Source organism: Aquarana catesbeiana, linkage group LG03 (genome assembly GCF_042186555.1).
Source record: "Aquarana catesbeiana isolate 2022-GZ linkage group LG03, ASM4218655v1, whole genome shotgun sequence".
NCBI lineage: Eukaryota > Metazoa > Chordata > Amphibia > Anura > Ranidae > Aquarana > Aquarana catesbeiana.
The window spans coordinates 534497880-534515030 of NC_133326.1; the positions used below are offsets into that span (position 1 = coordinate 534497880).

The 17151-nt window shown below is 44.3% G+C and overlaps 1 protein-coding gene across 5 annotated transcripts in view; it reads left to right on the plus strand.

The window, feature by feature from the left end:
* Window positions 1–17151, plus strand: part of DERA (deoxyribose-phosphate aldolase) — a 38803-nt gene that overhangs the window by 16348 nt on the left and 5304 nt on the right. For all 5 annotated transcript variants that reach the window (XM_073621355.1, XM_073621357.1, XM_073621353.1 and 2 more), the window contains 2 exons: window positions 521–655; window positions 1042–1170. In XM_073621355.1, the coding sequence (XP_073477456.1) occupies window positions 521–655; window positions 1042–1170 (264 nt within the window). The remainder of the gene's footprint in view (window positions 1–520; window positions 656–1041; window positions 1171–17151) is intronic.

Below are 17151 nucleotides of genomic sequence, written 5' to 3' on the forward strand. Positions count from 1 at the left end.
TAAGTGTACAGTTTTTTGGGGTTAAAGTCAAACTTGGGAATTACAAAAAAGCTACCATTTCAGTGGGCACAGTAGGTATGCAGACCAACAGAAGATGTGCATAACTGGTAACTTGGCACAAGGGTGGTGGGAACCCCTCATAATGGCACAATGGGTGTACAGTGCTGGGAACTCAGGGCAGGGATGATATGAAACCCTAGGCACAGCAGATATGCAGACCCTGGAACACAGAAGGATGGAGGATACCCTTCATAATGGGCACATCAGGTATGCAGGCCCAGGAAGTCAGCACAGGGATGGAGAGAACTCGTTTTAATTAGCACAGCAGGTGTACAGACCCAGGAACTTGGCACAGGGATGATGAGAACCTCTCATAATAGACACAGCGTGTGAGCAGAGCTAAGAACTCAGCACAGGGAGAGCTCGCCAACAGTTTCTGAGAAATAAGACACCGTCAGGCCAAAAAATACTGAAATATACATATTGGGCAGAGTGACCCTTTAATTTCCTCATTCTGCAGTGGCCACTGGATTTCCAGCCGGACAGACCCCCTTAAAGACCCGTCTGGAAGAGGTCCGCACAGCTGTAGACGATGGAGCTACTGAAATCGACATTGTTATTAACAGGACTTTGGTGCTCACAGGCCGTTGGAAAGGTAGGTCCGTCTTGAAGGGTAGGATGGGTTGGTAGTGTGCCTGTGGTGAGCTCAACTAATCCACTCCTAACTGATGCAGGTGGATCAGTGCATTCATCTGTGAAGGTCATCAGCAGCTCCATGTCCTGACAGGTTTCTGTTTCATCAGAGGTCTCACGTCTGGACAGTGTCTCCAATCAGTTGGTGTTTTGTTTTTTTGTTTTTCTCTTCTGCAATCCTTTTTTCAGAAAGCCAAATGTTGTAAAGAGCTCCATCTTGTCAGTTTGGCATGAGATCGAGGGGCACATTTGGTGTGAGATGTGCTGCAGAGCCCTGTTGTGGCGTGACAACACAGCAAATAAATCTCAGACTATTAAGTGATAAGAATTCATCTGATTTACTTTCAGAATTGTATGAAGAGATTCGGCTGTTCCGAGAAGCTTGTGGAGAGGCACACATGAAAACCATCCTGGGCACGGGAGAGCTGGGTTCACTTACCAACGTCTACAAGGCTAGTCTTGTTGCCATGATGGCAGGTGAGTAATACCAGCTTTCCTGCAGAACAAAAAAAAAACTCTTTATATTTTACTAAAGGGATTTGGGGGGGGGGGTCATACAGTTCCTTTACAAAGTATTTGTACCCCTTGAAATTTTCCACATTTTGTCATGTTACAACCAAAAACTTAAATGTATTTTATTGGGATTTTATGTGACAGACCAACACAAAGTGGCACATAATTGTGAAGTGGAAGGAAAATGATAAATGGTTTTCCAAATTTTTTACAAGTGAATATCTGAAAAATGTGGCGTGCAAGGCAGCAGTCCTTGCATCAGCTTAAACTGGAACATAGTACACCTATTGAAAAGGATTCTGGCCATCTCAGATCTCGTGAAGGGGTCAAATCGCCTGCTCTGCTCTACCATATGTGAGGCTTCCCTGATTCCAATTGCCATCTGCCTTCTCTCATAAGGATAAAGGCCTGGCTGGGTATTAAGCCACAAGCGGTCATATGCTTGAGGTCTGGTAAGCGTGCAATTTATGTGGTGGAGGTACACTTATGGTCGTGCTGTGTGTCCCTAATAAATCACGAGGATGATTTAAAGCGATACACATCTTTTCACTCTTTGTACACAGATGGTGTTGAATGTCTTCAATGGACTATTTCAGTCATATTTAATGTTCTTTACTTTTTCAATTTTTTATTTTTATGTAGCGTGGCTCTATTTTTCTCTCACTGTAAGGTATTATTTAAAGGGGATAAGAGGTGAGTTCAGGGTCGTCATCGGGGGTAAGGGTTCATATAAAGGGCATAGGAGGTGAGTTCAAGGATATCAGGAGTTAACATAATATAAAGGGAATGGGAGGTGAGTCCATGGACATTATTGGGATAAAGGGGATAGGAGGTGAGTCAAAAGACATTTTCATAGGTGTAATATTGCTGAAAAGCAGTACTCCAGCTGCTGACCCACAGTGCACTCACTCATGCAATATGGGGCTGTATTGCTCATGGTGTGTGCGATAACATTCTTCACTTTCCTCATAGATGTATATGGAAGTTCTGTGTATGTTCTGGAGTCAGGTCTGAAAGGCACAGCAAACAGATGTTCTTGTTGGGGCTTTCAGTAATTTAGTACATTGGGGTTTGGTGCTAGCAGCCAGACATTGTTATTGTCACAGAGCATTTAGTGCCAAATTAACCTACATAGCAAAGTTTTGCACACTGATATTAGCCTTAGACATAGATCAGCATTGTCAGCCTTCATCTTTCTCTCAGGGCAAGTATTCTTTATTCTAATCCTTTCTAACTGTGTGACTTGCTTACCTTATTAATGACAAAACGTGCCCCCTGCCATTGCAGCACAGTAATGAAATGATTAATTAACAGTCCCCTTTAAGCCTAGGAATGAATAAAGGGGACCACTGTTGAATCGTTATTATTGCTTATAGAATATTTGGTGGGGTTTTCCTGAGACTTGAAAGCTTCATGGTAAAAAGATTAGGAAAGGCTGGGTTAGACTGTAGACGGTGCTGTAATTTGTGGATAATCGGTAGATGGTGTTGTGATTGTATAATGCAGTATTATGGATAGACTCTAGATGGCACTGTAATTTAATGCTGCAGTATTATGGATACACTCTAGATGGGGCTGTGGCGTGTTATGGATAGACGTTGGATGGAGATGTTATGTTCTGCAGTATTATGGCTGAACTGTAGATGGAGCTTTGACACATGATATTGAATCATGGATAACTAGCATTAGCTTTACCTGTATCTATCACTTCTGTACGGGATTATGGGGACGCCCCATGACGGAAGGCAATTCTTCTACCCTAGGTGCTGTCTGCTATCATTTAACACAAATGAAAAACGCCTGTAAACAAAATGCAGCTAAATGCGAGTACGGTTTTTAAGCGATTGGCGCTTGAAATGCCTCTAAACTCAGTGTCTGAACCTATTTATTTGCGTTACAAAAAAAACTGCCTAGAAAGGACTATAAACGACCCTGTGTACATGTACTGATAAGATAACATAGAGGAGAGTTCAGGAGCAGTTAAAAAAAAAAAATGCCCAACTGCTCCTAAACGTCTGTTTAGGAGAAGCAGTGTACATGAGGCCTAACATGCATTACCAACACCATGGATCATAGAGAAGGAGAACCAATGAAAAATAGACATTTTCGGGGGCACGGTATGCCACCTTCAGTCAGGTGGCCAAAGTTTTGCCTATTTTTTTTGGTTCACTTCTTTGGTCTATGCTGTAGGTAATGCATTTTAAGAAAACTTTGCTTTGTGTACACTTTTGTATGGCAATATGCTGATATAGTAATGTCTCCCTATAGATCTGCTTTTGTTGCCAGATTGTATAGTGCTACAGTTTATTTGTGATCTGTACTATTATCCAAAGTGGTTCTAAAGGCTGAAGATTTTTTTTTTTTTTTACCTTCATGCATGAAGGTAAAAAAACCTTCAGTGTGCAGCTCCCTGCTTTGCCCCCCCCCCCCCCCCCCTCGTACTTACCTAAGCCTGATCTCAATCCAGTGATGTGCACGAGAGCAGCGGGTCTCTCCCTTTTCATTGGCTGAGATGCAGCCATGGGCTCCCGCTGCTGTCAATCACAGCAAGTGAGGAGGGTGCGGGGTCGAACTGAGCCGCACATTGTGTCTTAGCCCCCGTTCACATTGACTGCGACTTTGAAATCGTGCTTCACTGGGAGAATTCTAATAAACCATGGTCACCCAATGGATTAACCAGGAACTAGCACAAACGGCCAAAAATCAAAGTAAAATGTAGAGATATTAATAGTTCTAATAAGCTGTGTAGAGAGTAAAGGAGCTAACAGTGGAGACTCCACATAGAAAAGTATTTTATTGTGACAAAACATGACTGTTTCCAGCATTAAGCCCTGATTCACACTGCTGCGATTTACCATGCGACTAGAGAGATCAAAGTCGCATGAGAAGTCACACCCCATTAACAGCAATAGAACCATTCTAATTGGTGCAACTCAAGTCGCTCTAACTTAGAACAAGGTTCCTGCAGGTGCGACTTCAACACGACTTGCATTGACTTCTGTTAAAGAAGTCGTATGCAAGCCACGATGAAGTCGCGCAGGAATGTCATGTTCAAAGTTGCGTGACTTTGAAGCTGCAGCAGTGTGAACAAGGGCTTAGAAAGGAATATGAAGCTTCACACAGAAGAAAAAAATGTGTAAAAATATTTCCAGAATAATTTACAATTCTTACTATACTGTAAATGATGGCCCTCTTTGTACCTTTTTATTAGAACTATTTTAAAACATTTCCTTCGATTGTTGGCTGTTTTTGGGAAGATTTATGTGAGACCTTGTGTTTCTTTTATTTGGGGTTTACATACAGGTATACTTCTGGGTTTTGCAGGGCAAGGCTTGATACAGTGGAAAGATATTGATGGATATATAAATGTTTTTTTTTTTCATTATGTATTATGGTCTGAAATCAATTATAGGGAACATATAGAAGTATTTTTGCCTAAGCAGAACCCTAAAAAATCTCCCTTTTTATGTCTTGTGTTCTTCCTGGAAAAAAATAGCAGAGCACGTCTGTGCCTAAGCAGTCCTTTTCCGTAGCCTCCTAGCTGTATATCTGCAGTGTGGAATCATCTAAGTCACTGCTTCTTCTGACAGTCTCACTAGATTTGGAGTGAGATTTGGTAAAGTCACTGCTGTGCTGTGCTGTTCGCTATTATTTTTGCTGTAGAGGAAGCTGTATGTAAGAACCTGCAGTGCATGAATCTCCCTGCTTCTGGTTCATGCATTCTGTGGACCTGTACTTCACCTCCCCTGCTTCTTCATAATTATCCCACCAGTCATGAAATATTGGGTGGGCACCTCTGTCATGAGGAAGCAAAGCCCTGCTTTTACCAAGGTGGTTGTCTTCAGACAGACACCATTGAAATGCTGCACACATTGCAGCATCAATGCAACCCTGATCAAGAGGGATTATCCAGCCCCCAAAACATGTTGAATACTGCTGGGTTTATATACTGTTAATTCATAGTCAAGAATATAGCTATATGGACACTTGATGTGATTATCTCTCAACCTCTTTTCTCCAAGCGTCTTCCAGGACAGCCCATGAGACCTTGGGCTCCTCCTACCAGAACAGGAAACACGTCACCCCCACCAGATAAAAGGGCGGTCCTCCAGGCCCATGTCAGTTATTTGTGTTTCCTCCGGACGGGGGGTAACATGTTCATGGAACCTGCTCCCATAGGCCTTATAAGCAGGGGCTTTGTATGGCTTTTTTCTGGGGCATATCACTTACCTCTTCCTCTGCCAGAAGCAGCACACCGCTGGGGAGGTTGGCTGTGTTGCTGTTCTCTGTCCTCAGTGCCTGGAGAGGGCCAGGACTGGTGTGAGGTCGTGCCCCTAGCGCAGTGCATTGCACTCTAGCTCAGCTGAGCTTCGGTTGTCCTTCCCTGCCGACAGCCTGGCTGATCTGAGCAAGGAATGGAGGAAGCCGCAGCGTTCGAGGGGGCGGAGCTATTGCGCTCCAAGCTGGCCCACAGGAAGTGCCTGGAGAGGGTTACTTCCGGGGCATATGACATCATCATCATCGGGCGCTGGAGACGAGGTTCCAGTCTTCATAAATGGCGCGAACAGAGAACGCTGGCTGCTGGTGTTTCTTGGTGTTAAGCAGCCAGGCTGTGGATGACCAAGAGGGGCAGAATGGATCCTCCTGCAGTACCTGCACAGGCAGCGGATGCAGTTCCCAACACCAGCACCTCACAGGTAAGCCTGGGGTGTTCTGTCACCACCTTACTATCCCTGTGAGTGTTCCCTTCCCCTCCCCCCTCTGTAGTAGTGGGTGTAAGGGGATACATTTCCTCCCTCCTGCACGTGGTGTTACGGAGTGATTGTGTGGCTTTAATTACATTGTGGGTCATTTATTTTGTCTTGCAGACCAAGACTCAGGATAAGGCCCAAGCGCAGCCATTTAAAAGGAAATGTGCGGTTTGCGCAAACAAATTGAGCTCCTCATGGAGCAAAGCAGTTTGTCGCACCTGTATAGAAGGCCTAGTAAAGGATGACCCGGTTGCCTCGTGCCAGAAGATGCTTACTTCTGTTAGGGATGAGCTTGCGTCCACCTTCAGTTCCTTTAGAACGCTTATTGACAAGCTCCAGACTCCAGCAGAGAGTCCGTCTTCACTGAAGGCGTCAGTAAGCACTCCGCAGCAGGCAGAGAGTGAAGACTCTGAGGCTGAGGTCAGATCTAACCGTTCTTCTCTGGAAGAATCAGGGTCAGATACAGAGCCCAGAGATAGAGAATCCACTCGAGGCTCAAGATTTAAGTTATCTGTTGAGGATGTAGATGACTTATTAAAGGCTATCTATACTACCCTTGAATTAAAAGAGGAAGAGGTTCAGTTATCCAAACATGATCTTATGTATAAGGGATTACATAAGAGAAAATCAAGAGTGTTTCCAGTTCATAGTTCTTTGGTTGATACTATTAAACTGGAATGGGATAATCCTGAGAGAAAACCATTCTTCTCTAGTAACCTAAAAAGGAGGTTTCCTTTTGATGAGGACACTGCGCAGCCATGGAATAAGAATCCCAAGTTAGACGCACCTCTTTCAAAAGTTTCAAAAAACTCGGACCTGGCGTTTGATGATATGGGTACGCTTAAGGATCCAATGGACAAGAGGGGGGATATCCTTCTCCACAGAGCCTGGGACTCAGCAGTTGGAAACCTGAAACCAGCTTTGGCTTCCACTTGTGTGGCCAGAAATCTGGAGGTTTGGTTGACTCAGATTCAGTCACATCTGTCAGCAGGTACCTCCAGAGAGCAAATTTTAAAATCTTTTCCTCTCCTATTTCAGGCAGTGGGTTTTTTTGGCAGATTCTTCCGCTGAGTCGGTAAGAATGTCAGCCAGGACTTCGGCTCTAGTGAACTCGGCCAGGAGAAGCCTTTGGCTTAAGACCTGGTCAGGGGACTCGGCCTCCAAGTTGCGCCTTTGTGGCCTTCCTTTAACTGGCGATCATTTATTTGGCCCAGGTCTACAGGAGGCACTGGAACGCACGGCTGATAATAAAAATGGCGTTTCCAGAGAGAAAGAGAGTTCAGACAGCCAGAAAATTTTTTCGTGGCCAAAACAGGCAACAGAGTCCTAGAGAAAAGGACAGCAGGCCGAAAAAGCATTGGACTGGGCACAAAGGCAGAGGCAAAGGGGGAGTGCTATTTAACCCTCCTCAACAGCCCGCCAAGTCGCAGTGACTTGTGTTCCCCGGTGGGAGGGAGATTGAGGGCCTTCATCCCACAGTGGGCAGCAGTCACTCTGAGCCCCTTCGTCCTGGACCTAGTGACCAACGGGTACAGGCTGGAGTTTGTTCACCAACCACCAGAACGTTTGTTGGTCACATTTCCTCCACAAGATCGGGAGAAAGCGAGGGCTCTGGTTCTCCAGATCGGAGACTTATTAGATCAAAAAGTCCTGATTCCTGTTCCTCGATCGGAGCGGGGCAAGGGATTCTATTCCCATGTATTTGTGGTCAGAAAGCCGGCAGGAAAGTTTCGACTTATCCTGAATCTCCGGACCTTAAACAAGTCCATCAGATACAAGCATTTCCGTATGGAGACGGTTTTTACAATCAAAAACCTACTATACCCAAACTGCTTTATGGCCACGTTGGACTTAAGGGATGCTTATCTTCACATCCCTATCCATCCAGCCTTCCAAAAGTTTTTGAGATTGGCAGTGAAGACGGGTATGGGGACCCGACATTTTCAATTTCAGGCCCTCCCCTTCGGTCTTTCCTCAGCCCCACGCATCTTTACGAAGGTGTTGGGGGAAGCGCTGGCTCCTCTAAGATTAAAGGCAATAACGGTTATCCCTTACTTAGACGACCTCCTGATAGTGGCAAAATCATACCAAAGGCTGTTGGAAGATCTCCAGGCTGTACAGGACTTCTTACAGTCCCTAGGCTGGCTAATAAAGAAAAATCGTCCTTGATTCCGGCCCAGAAAGTAACTTATCTGGGTTACGATTTTTGCTCCGTGAACCAAAGAGTTTTTCTTCCTCAGGAGAAGATTACCAAAGTGTTCCAGACTATGTCAACATTGCAGACCAACCAGTCGGTCTCTCTGAGACAGGTGTCAAGGGCAGTGGGTCTTATGACCTCATGTTTTCCCGCAGTACCATGGGCGAGACTCCGTCAGCGTCCGTTACAAAGGTTTCTTTTAAGAAACTGAGACGGGGACGTAAGGTCCCTGGAGTCAAGGATCTGGCTTCCCAACAGGATAAAAAGAAGCCTGTGGTGGTGGAGAGCTGGTCAGCACCTAGCAGGAGGTCTCCCATGGTCCTTTCCCATTTCCCGAAGGATTACCACGGATGCGAGTTCCTGGGGATGGGGGGCCCACCTCAGCAAGGCAGTAGCACAAGGAGAGTGGTCCCCAGAGGAGGCAAGGGCCTCATCCAATCAAAGAGAGCTGCTTGCAGTCCAGAGAGCCCTCCAGTCTTTTCAGATGGAGGTCAGGGGTCACAACCTCCAAATCCTGTCAGACAATATAGCGACAGTCGCGTATATCAACAAGCAGGGAGGCACGAGAAGCCGGAGGCTTCAGTCCATTGCCCAGGAGATCCTTTCATGGGCAGAGGGGAATCTAGCCTCCATTTCTGCTGTACACCTGAAGGGGAAAAACAATTGCCTGGCAGATTATCTCAGCCGTCACAGGATAGACCGAGACAACTGGTCCCTTCATCCCGAAGTCTTTGCAGACCTCACCAAGAGATGGGGTTATCCGGTAGCGGATTTGTTCGCAAACCGAAACAACCGCAAGACGGAGATATTCTTTTCCATGAACCCGGCAGACCAAGCCTTGGGGATCGATGCTCTGGCAAACCCGTGGCCTCCAGGCCTATGTTATGCCTTTCCGCCAATCGGGCTGATTCCAGTAGTCCTCCGGAAGTTTCGGCTGGAAGAGACAGATCTGATTCTAATTGCCCCGTTTTGGCCCAAGAGGCCATGGTTTTCCCTGCTACAGTCTCTGGTTTCAGAGCCTCCGTGGAGTCTTCCGAAAAGGGAAGACCTATTATTGCAGGGTCCAGTATCACACCCTCAGGTGGTTTCCTTAAACTTAACGGCCTGGTATCTGAAGAAAAGATACTGAGCGCCCAAGGGTTCTCTGACAAAGTAGTCAGGACTCTCGTGAATTGCAGGAAGCCAGTTACTAGAGCCATATATTTCAAAGTTTGGAAAAGGTTTAACTCATGGTTATCTGAAAATGATAGATTAGCTCATGATATTCCGTCTATTTTGGAATTTTTCCAAGAGGGTGTCGACAAAGGTCTTTCTGTTAGTACCTTAAAGGTACAGGCGGCAGCTATTAGTGTGTTCCTCCAGTTTTCTCTCCTGGAAAATCCCACTATAGCCAGATTTTTCAAATCTATCTCTAGGGCCAGACCAGTAGTGGTGAGAAGTTGTCCAACGTGGGATCTGTCCCTAGTACTTCAAACTCTGGTAGAATTTCCGTTTGAACCTCTGGAAAGTATGTCAGTTAAGTTACTTACATTAAAAACTGTGTTCCTTATAGCTGTTACCTCAGCTCGTAGGGTAAGTGAGTTGCAGGCCCTATCAGTTAGGGAGCCCTTCCTCACGATTTTTGAGGATCGAGTTGTGTTACGAACCGATCCAGGTTTTTTGCCCAAGGTGGCAAGTACATTCCACCGATCTCAGAACATTGTATTGCCAACCTTTTGTAGTTCGCCACAGGGCGACTTAGAAAGAAAATTTAGTTTCCTAGATGTAAGAAGGATTCTCTTGGTCTATCTTGAGGTCACGAAGACCTTTAGGAAAACTGATGCCTTGTTTGTCCTCTTTTCTGGAGTTCACAAGGGGAATAGTGCATCTAAAGCCACATTGGCTAGATGGATAAAGCAAGCCATCTTGGAAGCTTACGAAATTAGGGAGGTCCCTACACCTTTTGTTACTGCGCACTCAACTAGAGCCTTGTCTACGTCTTGGGCTGAGAGGGCTGGTGCCTCACCGGAACAAATTTGCAGGGCTGCCACTTGGTCCAGTTACTCGACCTTCATTAAACATTATCGCCTGGATCTCCTATCAGCTCAGGAGCAGGCGTTTGGTCGTAAGGTCCTTCAGGCAGTTGTCCCTCCCTAGACTGGTAAGTTCTGGCTCATCGTCTCATGGGCTGTCCTGGAAGACGCTTGGAGAAAAGCTGAGTTAGACTTACCGGTAACTCCTTTTCTGAGAGTCTTCCAGGACAGCCGGATTCCCACCCGGTATTGTCTGAAGTTATGTGTATTATGCATATGTTTTGCAGGGTCCTACGGTTCTTGAGAATACTGACATGGGCCTGGAGGACCGCCCTTTTATCTGGTGGGGGTGACGTGTTTTCTGTCCTGGTAGGAGGAGCCCAAGGTCTCATGGGCTGTCCTGGAAGACTCTCAGAAAAGGAGTTACCGGTAAGTCTAACTCAGCTTTTTGCTCATTTCGATTTCTCAAGTCAGGTGGCCCCCACTCAGCCGGGCTGTCCCCCCACTCTGTGTTTTAGCATAGCCTGCCAGTGGCGCTGTGGGCTCCTTTAACCATGTTTCTCCTTGCCCCCTGCTGTTAAAAAAAAAAAACGGGGAAAAAAACAAAGTTTATAGAGCTCAGTAGATGAACCCTGAGACATAAGTCAGAGCAGTGACCTCCCCTCTACCCCATCATATAGAGTTTCTCAGCCCAAGATATGAATTGTACAGTGAACAAGCAATGGCTTCTGTGACATCCGTTCACCCCATATCACACTGAGAATCCTTTATCGTGTTTTTGTATATGGGGTGGCACTGGATAACTTCAGCTGCCATTGTGCCCTTGCTGGGTGTCCCATGCATGCCTGTACCTTTTTTAAAAGGGGGGGGGGGTGGTCTCCCTTCAGACAAACCTGCCCTTAATCTGTCCATTGCTGTATGTGCTCCAATTTGGGACACTGAAAATTATTAGGACCGCAGTACCCTGGGATGCCTTGATGTGGCCACTGTAGTTTACACATATGTTTGCAGATGTGTGCAACTAAACAGGCTAGCTAGTAAGGCTAGATAGAGTTGTTTGGTCACTGTAACAATAGACATGTTTGCTGCAAACTGAAGACAGTTATTTAACCTGATAACTGTGAAGCATGATGGTGGAAATAATATGGATTAGGGGTGCTTTGCTGCTTCAGAGCCTGGGTGGCTTGTAGTTGAGTTAACTGTACATTCTGCACCATACCAAAGTGTGCTTAGTAAGCATGCGAGACCATCTGTACAAAAGTTGAATCTGAACCAGAAATGGGTCTTTCCACAAAATGATCTGAAGCACACCAGTAATTCGCTAAGAAATGTCTCAAAAAAGAAGAAATTGAGGGTTAGGGACTGCCCTAGTTAAAGCGTTTTGGTTTTATTTCTTTTGAAATTGTGCAGGGAGATTTTGAAACCTATTTCCTGAAATGGAATTTCAGTTTGAAATTCATACAGGGGAGCCCACAAACATCTTGCAAGTATTTCACTTGTCAATATCCTGAGACTGATGGGCAGTTAAAAGAGGTTATCTTTTCTACATGTGGCAATACCAGCTTTTGATGCAAGGGTGTACATTATTGCATATATTGACATGTCTGTTGAATAAATGAGTGTAAAGGCAATATTCAAGTATATCATCTTTTGTCTGTAGGCACTGTTTGAATAAAGATCTGATGTTCGTGTTTTTATTAATTATGTTGAAAAACAAAAATGTATTAAATTTCAGCTCACCAGTTCTTAGATGTGGTAGCTGCATTTGTTTTTGTTTTTTGTTTTTTCCTAGTGTTTTTCTCCTATATTTTCACTTTGTGATACAGCCAGTAAGGCCTCATGCACACTAGATAGCTAAAAACTGCTGTAAAACACTGGACAAAAAAAATGCAAATGTTTTACCAGTGTTGGCCTAGTGTGTAAGCTACGTTTAGTAGCTGTAGCATTAAAGTGGAGTTCCACCCACTTTTACAACTCTTCAGCATCCCTCGCTAAACTGTGCACTGTAAACGAATTGGATATTTTTAATTTTTTTTTCTCAGCACCTACTTTATATCTGCTGTATTCATTTTTTACTTCCTCCTCCCTGGCCGTGGCCCATCGCATCATTTCCTGTTTGCAATGCCTTCTGGGAAGGGGTGGCAACTTCCTCTGACACTGCCGTTGCTATGGAAACCTGACCTGAAACCTGTTACACTGCTTGTGCTGCACTGAGCATGTGCGAGATCTGCAAGGATGAGATCCAGGAAGAAATACAGTCTGACTTCAGATGCCCACACTTAAGATGGCCACGGCCTGCTGTAAGTTATAAAATAACAAACTGCTATAAACTAACAAAACGGACCTTAGTTTACAGACTAACTTTACTAGAATACATTAAGCTTGTGTATTATAGGGGTATTTTTTTATTTAAAAAGTATAATTTTGGCCGGAACACCACTTTAAGGAGCAGAGCCGCCAGCATCCTTAACCACTTGCCGACCGCTGCACGCCGATGTACGTCTCTACTTTGGGGACGGTTATCGTTGTTATGGCAGCAGCTAGCTGCCATAACCCCCGGTATCCCCGTGTTCGGCCGGCGGTCGGCTACAAAATAAAAGTGGTCTCTGCGGCGGATTCGCAGCGAGATCACTTTTACTGGTGGTTACTGCTTATCGCTATCGCTGCTTACCTGAGCGATCGCGTCTCCACCCGTCTCCATACCATAGCAGGGCCGTCCGCCCATACGTCTTAAAGGCACATTTTTCTGTTGTCATTTTTTTCAAATGACAATTTTTTTTTTTTTTTTTTTATTATTGCATTTAAGTCCAAATATGAGATCTGAGGACTTTTTGACCCCAGATCTCATATTTAAGAGGACCGGTCATGCTTTTTTCTATTACAAGGGATGTTTACGATCCTTGTAATAGGAATAAAAGTGACACAATTTTTTTTTTCTAAAAAAACAGTGTAAAAATAAATAAAATCAAGTAAAATAAATAAGAAAATTTTTTTTTTTTTTTTTTTTTTTTTAAACTCCCCATCCCGACGAGCTTGCTCGCAGAAGCGAATGCATACGTGAGTAGCGCCCCCATATAAAAATCAAACCACGTGAGGTATCGCCGCGTTTGAGAAGAGCGAGAGCAATAATGCTAGCCCTAGACCTCCTCTGTAACTCAAAACATGCAACCTGTAGAATTTTATAATAATAATAATAAGTCTGCCTGTGTCCGATTTTGTTGTAAAGAATAACTTATAAAATTCACTGAAGGCGGTTTCCATCTTCATTGTGGGCATTTGAAGCCCACAAGCATGTATTTCCTGGATGCGGTGAATGCTGTGCTCCCAGCATTCACCGAGATGTTGTGATGACGCTGTTGCACAATGCATGCTGGGAAGCCTGAGACTAGCTCCCAGGGGACTGTGGGAGGTCTGGGAGAGGCTAGAAACACGCCTACTCCCACGGGAGGAGAACCAGGAAGTGCTAAGAAGATTAAAAAAAAAAAAGGTAATTACGGCAATTTTAATTTTTTTACAAAGCATGTCAGCATCTAGGCAAGGAAGAGAATGCATAGAGATAATGTTCAAAATTTGGGTGGAACCCCGCTTTAAAAAACAAAAATAAAGAAAAAAGAAAAAAAAAAAAAACTCTGCTAAACGCTGGACCAGAGCTGTCTTTTAATATTGATTGGACCCTGGGCAAAAAAATTCGAACCCCCCCCCCCCCCCCCCCCATGCAATTCCGCTCTCCACCTGCTCTGAGACATTCCATAAATAATAGCTAGACTCAAAATCAGTTTACTGTATCAGATCAGGAAGCGATTGCGATCGGTTGCCAGAGGTTACAGCATATCATTACCACTTACTGACTGGTTGCTAGAGGTTACAGCACACATTAAGGCTGCGTTCACATTTGTGTTTGTCGTGAACGTCTTCAAAATCGCTTTCCTGACACCACAGAAACGTGCTGCCCGGCAGATACACAGCAGTGCCATTAATTGTTAATGACACCCACACGCATCTGCTGACATGTGCTGTGGCACCGTGTGATTTTGAAAAAAGGGTTAGGGACTTTCTTCCGCATTTCTAGCGCATAGAGCAGCCCATTGAAATGAATGGGCTGCCCTACACATGACCTATAGCTTTATCCACCCTGTGAGTACACCTTTTGCATCCTAAAACCCCTGCTAACCTCTGCACACCAAACCTCCCCCATCCTCTCCACTCCAAACTTCCACCCCTCTAACTCTACCTGCCTCCTCTGCTCATCTTTGTACCCACCTTCCTTACCTCTATATATCCCCTCCTTGCTCACCTGTGCACCCAAACTGTAATTCCTTCTCTGCCTACCTCTGCACACCCCACACCACCCCCCTCCCCCACCACCAATTTGCTTACCTTTGCAGAAGAGCTGGATGTTAGGCTTAATGACCACAGTTGTAGGCAGGACTTTCAAGCATGCCCCTTTACCTCCCCAGTGGGCAGCATTCAGTATAGGTGATGGTGGATATGACCTCAGGGGGCCATGATATACATATGAATTCTGCCTTTTTTTACATATCAGTGGGCAGAGCTGGGCAGCATTAGTAGCAGCACTTCATACTGAACTATCTGGACACAGGACTAAAACTTCAAGGGACAAGGGCCCTGTGCTGGACACCAACGTTTAGTAGAGTTTAGGAGCTTTTTTTTTTTTTTTTTTTTTGGTTTTTTTTTCCCCTGCCAAAACGCTGCTGCTCCAGAACGTGCTGGCCCTTGTGGGTTGTGTTTTTTGGTGTGTTTTTTTTTTTTTTTTTTTTTAGCATCCTAAACGCTTATGCCACTAAAAGTCTATGTGCACATGGAGACACAGTACAATCTTGAGACATTTTGAAGCTGAAAAAAAAAAAAAAAAAAAAAAAAAAAATGCCTGATGCTGCTAAAAGTGTAAAAATGCCCTGTGTGCATAAGGACTAGGGTTCTTTTGTGCAGCTTAAGATCCCATTCACACTGATGCACTTTTGATGCATAGAACCTTATATTTCCAAAGAAAAAAAAACTGTCACTGTAGCTGATTATAAAGTGTTCTCTGAAGTTCAGCTTTAATATTTTTTTTTTTTTTTTTTTTTTTAGTCCAGCTAAATCTGCAAGTGTAGAGCCAGCCGATCGATATTTGGTGTTGATGGGGGGGTGGGGGGGGAATCCAGCAACTTTATTTCCTTCCACCCATGGTGGATGGAAAGAAAATTGCAAAATATATATGGGCTGCCTAACATTACCCTCCGCCCAGATTGACAGTGCTGTCGTCCAAAGGTGTCTGCTTTACTACTATCCAGAATGCAGACACCTTAAAGCAGGCCATAAATTGTGCAATCTTCTTTTCTTCCGCCACAGGTGGAAGGAAAGAAGAATGCTTGATTTGTCCATCAACACATTCAGTGTTGATAGGGGAATCCCTCTTGCAGCGCTAATGTGCTCAGCCGGCAGGGAGCCTTCCCTGCCAGCAGAACACAATGATTCGTGTTGCCGGCTTATAGCTTGTGGCACTAATTGTTCGGGAAACAATATATCGGCTTGTTTACAACCAGGATGCCCATACGTGGGTCAAAATTTGGCTGGTCCTTGCTGAACCAGAAAAAGCCTAAAAAAAAAAAGAGAACTAATACAGCTACCACAGCTAAGGACTGATTAATGATATATAGATCTATCTATCTATCTATCTGAGACTGCTTTTTATTCTGTTTTTTGGTGCTGCCGAGAATTTGATGATCACATGTGCAAAGAATGGCAATATCTTGGTAAAAAGGCTAGCGGGATTATTACTGTGTACTCCGCCATTTCTAACATCCCTGGTGTTCAGTATTATAGCTATAGTGTTTTGCTAATCACGCGGCTTAAGCTATTTATGTTAGTAATACCTTTTTAAGATATTGCAGAGAAACAGAATGGACTGTTCAGTCATAATGCGACTTTTTAATCTCTTCTTCTTTCCACAAAGTCTAAAAAAGATTTTGCGAATTGAATAATAATTTGATCCGTTAATCTTTTGAAGGTAGTAATTTTATTGTGCCCTCTCTGCTGTCTCTGCGGCACACAAATGAATAGTGCTTCATTATAGCAGACTGCATTTAATAACCATTATCCATTATCATGTAATTAAGACTCCCTGTAACGAATCATGAGGACAATGCAAAAATACATAGTACATTTCTTTAATGAACTGGAAAATGTTCATCTTGTTCTATTTAGTAATGAGTTGCTGAATAGTCATTAAAGCCACTGGAGAACAGGATGAGATGGATTCTAAAGACTGTCTTCAGCTTGTGCTTAATCTATTAGAATTAAAATTTCATCTTCTATTTTTATCAACAGCTGATTAAAAGTCATTCTGTTTGACCAAATTGATTAGAAGACCATATACAGGGGCAGCTGTTGTTTAATGAAAGTTTTTAATGAAACTGTACCAGGGAGACTGGTAATTATAGGCCTTATAAAAGCTGGAACTACTCAGCCAGCATAGAACGTTCATTGTGCGCCTGATGATTTAACGCAGTGTGGGGGTGGGGCGCCTGATATTAGCTTGCCCCTCAATATGCCACATAGCTCAGTGACTTCCGTATAATGGTCAAGGCAGAGAGCTTCTTGTTTGCCCTTCAGACAGGTGATTAGGTGTGTAAGGGGAAACCTAGCCAACCATGTATGTGGTCTGGTCACGTCTCTAAGTTGATTGGTGTCTAGTCACCTCTACATATTGGGTGATAAGGGATGAGAGGTGGTTAGTGTCTGGTCTTCTCTATGTACTAGGTAATGGGGTGTGGGAGGTTAGTTTGTGTCTGGTCCCCTCAATGTACTGGGTGATGAGGGGTGAGAGGTGATTGATTTCTGGTCTTCCTTATGCAATGGGTGATGAGAGGTGACTGTTGCCTGGACTCTATGTACTGGGGTATGAGGGGATTGATATCGGGCATCTTTGTACCGGGTGATGAAGGGTTACAGGTTAGCGGTTTCTGATCTGATCTATGTAGCT